The sequence below is a fragment of the Saccostrea cucullata genome, unplaced genomic scaffold (assembly GCF_032062105.1).
Source record: "Saccostrea cucullata isolate Sc308-1 unplaced genomic scaffold, CSIRO_AGI_Scuc_v1 ctg1523, whole genome shotgun sequence".
Classification (NCBI taxonomy): domain Eukaryota; kingdom Metazoa; phylum Mollusca; class Bivalvia; order Ostreida; family Ostreidae; genus Saccostrea; species Saccostrea cuccullata.
This window is the reverse complement of record NW_026925049.1, coordinates 162,090-170,539: the sequence shown is the minus strand read 5'-3', so window position 1 is coordinate 170,539 and position 8,450 is coordinate 162,090. Positions and strand designations below refer to the sequence as shown.

Below are 8,450 nucleotides of genomic sequence, written 5' to 3'. Positions count from 1 at the left end.
GGACGGACGGACTGACAGCTAGACGGACAGACGGACGGACAAACCCAAATTAATATCCCCCACTTTTCAAGCAGAGGACAAAAATAATTCAAGCACATACAGGTATTACAGGTTTGTATTACAGTTATGCGTGCTATATAAATTTTTGAATAGAGGAACAAAAATAATTCATGCACATACAGGTATTACAGGTTTGTATTACAGTTATGCGTGCTTTATAAATTTTTGAATAGAGAGACTTTAAATTATCGTCTGCTAGTTTAAGTTTACCTGGCATTTTATCGACTTGATCACGCCACTAGGATATAATTGATATAGAACATTCTATATATTTCCCTCTGTGACAAATCACCACATGCTCTAACTAAACAAACACGGATAGTGCATTTTTCGTTAGGCTACGTTCTTCTGAAGTGTCTGGTTGAATTGCTGCTAGATGATATTGAATGTATTACTGTGAATCAGGATACTTTTGTTGTTTTTTTTATTACAGGAGCAGTGTTATTAGAAAAAGAATTCATTTAGTTTATGCATCTATGGCTGAAAGTAAATCAGAAGAAGAATGTACTTTTTGTTCAGAATATGGATCAAAATTTTACTGTTTCACTTGCCGTAGATTTCATTGTGATAATTGTTGGAAGGAACAGATGGTTCAGGGTAATGACCGTACAATTAAACATAGACTAAAACGTATCGAGATCGCGTGTGCAAATCATGTTGCTGTTGACAATTTTTGCAAGCATTTCTGTGAGGCATGTGACATACCTGTGTGTCTGCACTGCATTTTGAAACACATAGGTGAAAAACATTCCTTAATTAGATTAGAAGATGCAATTAAAAAAAAACATAATACCATACAAAATTATAAAGACATGATAGGTCTTGAAATAAAGAAAAGACAAAGGGAACTAAATGGATTATCAAAAACTGAAAATGTTTCTTGTGAAAGATTTTTGAATGCAGTTGAAAAAAAAATAATTGACCAAGTAAAAAAGTCGATTTCAGAAATGAGAGATAATGCTAAAAAGAATCTTTTAAACAGTCCTGCTAAAATCGAGAGAAGGAAACAACAACTGGATTCTGCAATTAAAGAACTGGAATTAAAGATGGAAGAGCCCGATAAGTCAATTGAAGATATTCTTGCATTTAATGATGACAACTGGAAAACAAACTGCTACGGAAGAAACTTCACTTCATTTGCAATAATTGACGATTCAGTTGACAAAATGATGTCAGAAAAAAGGTCAGAATTAGAGGATTTTATTGGCACAGTTTTCCAGGAAACTTATGGTAAATTTTATCCAGAAAGAGTCATTGAAGAAAAAGAGATGTTGAAATCGATACAAGTGAAGGAAATAAACACTGAAGTTGAATTTCTAATGGATATTGTGTGCGCACCTAGAGGTGCGATGATCTTTAGTGCACAAAATAATGCATCATTATTCCGAATCGAACGTGAAAGAAAATCAGTGTTACCGTGTTTGGGATATAACCCAGAATACATTGCCATTTCGCCGTCCTCAGATGTACTTTTGTTTACCTCTCTGAAGGACTTGTTTAAAACAACCATCGCTGGAAATATGAAACCAGAAAAGTTCGGCAAATTAGATTCTTTTTGGGACTTAAATGGATTAACATTTTCAGACAACGAACATGTTTACTTGTGTTTAAAAAGTGAAAAAGAAAAAAGGGGAGCAGTCGTGTGTCTTAATATGAGTGGAGACAATGTGGGTGAATATTTCCAAAACAAAAAGGGAGATAATCTTTTTGTTAACCCCATTTACATTGCAGAAAACAAAATGAGCGATTGCGACATATGTGTATCAGATAATTATTCAGAGGTGCGTTGCATTAAAAAAAACAAAGAAAAAAGATTTGTTTACAAAGGAGTGGGAAAAGAAGATTTAAATCTACGCGGTATTGACTGTGATCGCTATGGAAACATAATTGTTTCTGATTTCAGAAACAACAATCTCCATATCGTTAATAAGCGTGGAATCTGTATACGCCGTGTTGGTGAAGATTCTTTGTGTAAGCCAACTGGGTTATGCATCGACCTGCAAGGAAACATATGGGTAGCCGAATATGAAGGTGGAAAAATTAAAGTGATTGAGAAATGTGCGGAACATATAATCAGTAGATAAAATGAATGGCAAAATTTGTGTTTTAAATGAATTTATAATTACTGACAAAATAAACAGAAAGTATTCCGTCTTATTACTCAAATTTATTTCTTTGTCAGTTTTGTTTAGGATGAATTAACAACAGGATTGAATTAATAAAAGTTTGGTCTGTTAAAAAAAGTGTTTCCCGAATACATGTAACTTTCTTGAATGAGTGATTGTTACACAATTTATTTTGTTAGTTCGATAATTTTTCATATCTATACCTCTAGCCAAGGGTTTCCGAACCAAAAACTACTCTTTCGCACGTTGTAGAGTATTTGAATCTTGGCTAGCGATAAAGCAGTAACCCAAATGAAAGGTTATCAATTTTAATCTTCAATCTTCACACACCGTTCACGGTAGCCTAGTGGTAGAGCGTTCGCTTCGTGATCGGGAGTCCGGGTTCGATTCTCGTTCCCGGCGCCGCGTCAAACCTTAGACGTAAAAATAGGTAGTGAATGTTCCTTCGCCAAGCGCTCGGCATCAGAAGTGAAAGTCACGGGTCTTTCGGATATGACCTTAAAAACGTAGGTCCCGTGTCACGGCAGGCGCTGGCACGATAAAGAACTCTCACTGCTCAATGGCCCTGAGTGCCGAGTATAGGTCTAAATTTGAAGCCCTTCACCGGCATACGATGACGTCTCCATATGAGTGAAAAATTCTCAAGAGGGACGTTAAACAATATACTATCAATCAATCAATCTGCACACAGGACCGCTGAGCATTGAGGGGTCTTTATTGTGCAATTACCTTCCGTGACGCCTCGATTTTTGGCACCGTGTATTTCATGGACTGGAGCCTTGGAATGGAGTTATGGAGTGGAGTTTAGAGTGGAGATTGGAGTCAATTTTTGGAGTCAAGCAAATTTGTGTTTGTTAATAGAAATAGAGTTCAGAAGAAACTAGTTTTATCACCTAAAGCATAAATATTAATGGAATACACGTCCGTTTTCTGTTTGTCCATAGATAACACCTTATCTTGAACTGTGGGATGAATAGACATATTAATAAGTAGTCAAGACAATCAAAAACACACAGATGACATCATGACATAACCTTTGATAGAATTTTTAATAATATTTCTTACTTTCAAATGTGGTGATATTTGAACCATAAGGAATAAGTTTTTGATATTTAGCATATTAATTTTTTGTTAAAATAATTTTTTCACATATTTCTTAACATTTAACTTTTTCTTCGGCTTTAGATATATATATGAATAAATGAAATAATACTTATTACATTTTTAAATTTATCTTTTTATCCCTCTGCGCCTTTTCTTTTCATGTCATCGTAATAGAAGATTCGAAGAGGGTACAGTGTATTAAGTTTTTGCCTTGTCCGTATATCTGTCTGTTAGTTTGTTTATCAGCACAAACTTTAATCCTATCCAAAGCTTTTGAGAGGGTAAGGCTATGGCTTTCATATGTGTATTTCATGTGACAAAACTTTTCTTCTTGGATTACCAAATTTGACCACTTGACCTTGAACTTAGGGTTTGACCCACTTTTACGAATATTTACTTTAACCATAGCCAGTATTTTTTTTTTATTAGGTGATGCTAGGGCTTTCATACTTGACAAGTGCATCCACTGTAACAAGACCTCTCATTAGGTATAAAATATTTGTACGTTTGACCTAAGAATTTGACCAGCTTTTTAAGATATCTTGACCATAACGTCTGAACTGTTAGTACTAATGATTTCATGCTTTTCATGTATATTCCTAATGACAAGACCTTTACTGGGTATGACAATATTTGACCTTTTGATATTGACCTTAACGATTGACCCACTTTAAAACATTTCAATTTAGCCTTATATAGCAAATGTTTAGAAAACTTTAATTTTTCACATTGTAAATCATCCAAAAGTTAAACAAAGTTTTTTTTTTACTTATCACAACTTTGACAATGATATTTGTGTACATGTATAGTTAAAAATTTTCAGATTTAAATAAAAAAGTAAATGTTCTTACCTTTAATAGCCTCAGCATGTGTTTTCTTCAAAAACATCTTCTTAGACATTTCCAATTAGAGAATTAACAATTCAAGGATTGTTTTTAGCTAACAAACACACATTAATTTTGACTGTGAGCAAGCACTCTACCGGTTACCTCTCATATATGTTTGCTCTTTTTTGGGGGGTTCCTTTAGGTTTTAATTTTTATAAAAAAAAAAAATTCACTTGTATTGCTTGCATAAATATTAATTACACCTCTGTTTTCCCCGAGCTTATTTGGATTAAAGCCGCTTGGTCCGATTCTAATCACTAAAAATATATATTCGTTTTTCTTTTTGAAAAATAATTGTCCATAAATTATTTCAACTTTTGTCAAATTATATCCCCAAAGTCTTTTTCTTTTTAAAGATATCAAAATTCAAAAGATAAAAAAATAATTTTTGTTAGGTCACACAAAAAATAATCCTTTGTTGACATTTGTTGACATTGCGTGAAATCACCTTCGAAAAATTAAATTTATCGCTTACATGTATAACTCATGAAGAACAAACCCGAGCATTTTTTCCACAACAAAGTGTACATGGCCAATATTCTCCCTCGTTACTAAACTCCTTTTTTAAAAAATCTTTAAAAATATCGGATTTTTCTTTAATCTGTAAATATGCATATTAATATAAGAATTACTATGGATAATATTCAATTAATTCCTTAATCTTTAAAAGATATATCATGACTTAGGATTCTACCAATGGAAAAAAATACTCGGGTTTGAATTCTCTTCATAATTAGATATAACCGATAAAAGTATTTTTTTTCAAAGGTGACTTCAAAACAGATCTTAACTTCTCGTCAGGAACTGCTGTTTGTCAGCAAGGGTTTTGGTCTATGTTTCCCATCTAAGGATTGTTGTAGTAAACTTTAAATCAATCATATAATTAATCTTTATATTATCTATGTAATGACGTACTTCAATTGTTTAAGATAATATGTGCCTGTTTCGGATGAAGCGGTTTTTAGGTATTCTGACATTACATAGACTAAAAATAAACGGTCCTTCGCCACAGTTTAATCAGCATCTCTGAAATTGTACGAACAAGCCTGACCTTTCACTTCGTCTCAAGAGTAAAAAATCTGTTAATAATCTATATAGATATTATTTTACTTTATTCTTTCTAACTCATCATTTAGAGTTTATCAACCAGATGTGGGTACCGGTAAAGGAATTTGACATTTTAACAGGTCGGAGAGAATACTCGAAATCGGGTATTATCCTTGAAATCGCGTATAATACCCGATATTAGGGTATCATTGAATATTCCGTGTAACTTTTTATAAAAAACTAAAGAATAAAGAAACGGCGCATTATGCCAATTACTGTTACTTGAACTTCAGTACCTTGTGGATTTATTTTTATGAAAACTTTATACGGTTGTCAAATAAGTTGAAAAGCACACGACAAACACTTCTGGAGTAACAAAGAGGACACAATGGCGTTATTATTTTTCAATATAATTTGTAAAAACAAACAAGAAAACATTGATGTAACCATCAATAGTTGCCCGTGAAATATATAAAGTAAACAACGAAGATGAATCTTGATCAACAAATCGCTTCGATATGTGTAAAAAGGCATCCGTCTTATTGATGGAGACGATAGTCGCAAATATTTAAAAAAAAAAAAAAAAAAAAAAAAAAACAATAGTCATGTAGTCGGATAGAAATTAATCAAAACCGATACCATTTTAAACTTTATCAATTCCTCAAGTAAATGTTGGCTGTTTAAAATATAAATTGAAATTAGATACACCCATCATTTATGTTTAAAAATGTATTAATTTTCAATTTTAGAATATAAAACGCGAACTGTGCAGAGTACGTTTTTATCCGAAAAGTAAAATTCGATGTTCTAAAAAAGGGACCTCTCGTTGTTTCGATAGTGAATGGTAAGTAACTTTATATATTTAATATGAAAAACATATACATATTTACAGATTCACTTTATGGAAGTAAATATATTATGTATCTAGTAATTCATAAACGGAAAGAACATTCTGATTAACAATCTTTTCAATGTTTAGAAAACCTTTAATTCTACATAACTACTCCCACCCCAATCCCCTTACACCAACACTTAAGCATATATGCATAGAGCAGCCCGGTCCTCCGGGCTGCAATAACGACCCTTCGTATGTCTTTATTTCCCATTAAAGTATTCCATATACTTAATTTTCTAATTTGTGCACTATTCACAAAATGTGAAACTTTAAAGAAATTAAACGACTAACGCCGTGTTATGTATCTTTACTGAAAAATGTATGGCGTCCCTTTCACTTGAAATATGAATTATTCCTAACAGTTAGAGAGTACAGTGTAAGCGAGTCATAATTGTATATCTCTGACATAATAGAATACCAACGTCATTATAAAGAAGAAAATAAAATAAGATTAAATAAATTCCTACGGGAAAACAGATTGGAAATAGCTAATTGAAGGCGAGTATCTTTTTTATGTCATTTTTTTTTCAAAAGACACCGAAAATTTTTTTGGTTGCATTTTAATCGATACAAGATATGCTATTTTACCTTTGTTTTATGCATTTGTGTGAATATTGAGAGCGAAAAGTGTTGGGAACAGGATTTTCTTGTTTTTTTTTTGTTTTTTTTTGGGGGGGGTGGGGTGGGGGGGTTATAAATAAAAGTCAATGTGTACATCTTTTCATAAGCTTACAGTACATTGAATTTCTCAATACAGATCGAGGTACAGTCATATTGAAATATGAATTACATAGTCAAGTTTTCACATTTCTTATTTTTTTACGTTTATGAACATGTTAATGAACAAACTGAAATAATAGAGTGTTCTTGGAAACTCTTGTCTTACTTTGAGAATATAATTCCTCATCAGACATTGAAATTTCATAAAAATTGTAGCCACTTCCTTTCTTTATGATACTATTTTGAAAGACAGGGTAAATTTAACTATTTTACCTTCTATATTTTTTCATATCGCTATCTTATGCCTCATTATAATATGCTATACAACGCACTATCTGATTGGTTCTAGACAATATGTCACTTTTCTTTTATTTTATCTATGATACTATTACTCATGGCAATAATTTTTCCTAATACTCATCTATAATGAAAAAAAATGTGTTGAAAAAATAAACATAAATTCTAGTTACTTGTAGTATCATATTGTGTTAGAAAATAACAGGTTGCTTTTTGTTGACCTATATGAATCTTTTTTGATGAATGAATCTTCCCTACAATCAAAAAATATAAAACCGATTTTAACCGACCGTGACATTCAAAGAGAGGTCTCTTGGACACATGCAGAACACTGTCGAGGTTGCTTTTTCAGAGGTAGTCAAGAAGCTTTTTGCCCCCCCCCCCCCCCTTGAAGTCGCCAAGAATTGGTAAAATACGAGGGGTGATCAAAAAGTTCGCAAACTATCTCTATATCTACAAAACCACAACTCAGATTATAATGAAATTCGGTACACACATGGCCATACACAAGGTCTATAAACAGCATATGCTGAATTAAGTTTCTCTCCTTGTTTGTGACGTCACAATGTGAAAACGACGTCACTATTTAGGTCACTTGTGACGAAAAATGGTTGTCTCAGTTGAACTCGTTCAACAAACGACTGTACAATTTATTGTAATATTTTAGAAATTCCTCTACAGTATCATATAATAATTTGTACACAGTTTATTGAGATAAATGAGTTCCTTTAAATTCAATTAATATTGGATTAATCTTTTTAGTGAAGGAAGGTTGATGGTTAAAAATGATACTTGTCATCTTGCCCAGTGAAACCAAGTTTGAAAAGATATGTATTTTTAATGAAGCAATTTGCTATCAAAGACCTCCAATTAGCACTTTGAAAAATAGTTGAATATTTGAACAATGATATAAGTATTAAATACCTAAGATATCGTTTACTTTAGATTTTAAACATATTATTAGATATGATAAAAAGGATGCACCCATTCTCTATCCACCCTGAATAAAGGTCTCTCCTGAGACAGAAGATTTGTGTTTTAATGGTCGCCATGCTTATTTTTGGAAAGAATGTTATTATCCACCCATTCTGTTGCCGAGATATGACCATTTCTGACAAATGAACCGTTCTTGTCATAAAAATTAACTCACATGGAAAGAAATATAAAACTCGGAAAAATCTTTCAACTTTTATGACAGAACGCTACGGAGGGGGTCACGTGACCGCCAATATCACGTGATTCGTGCATGCGCAGAACGGTGGTTGATGTGCATTAAAATCGGGGAGGATTAATTCAAAATATAATCAACATTAA

At 32.5% G+C, this 8,450-nt stretch overlaps 1 protein-coding gene across 1 annotated transcript; it reads left to right on the top strand.

Moving 5' to 3' along the window:
- Positions 1-1,007: 1,007 nt before the first annotated feature.
- On the top strand, positions 1,008-2,144 carry LOC134267914 (uncharacterized). The gene has a single exon (XM_062750120.1). It carries the CDS (start codon positions 1,008-1,010, stop codon positions 2,142-2,144), a length of 1,137 nt encoding a protein of 378 aa, XP_062606104.1.
- Positions 2,145-8,450: the final 6,306 nt, after the last annotated feature.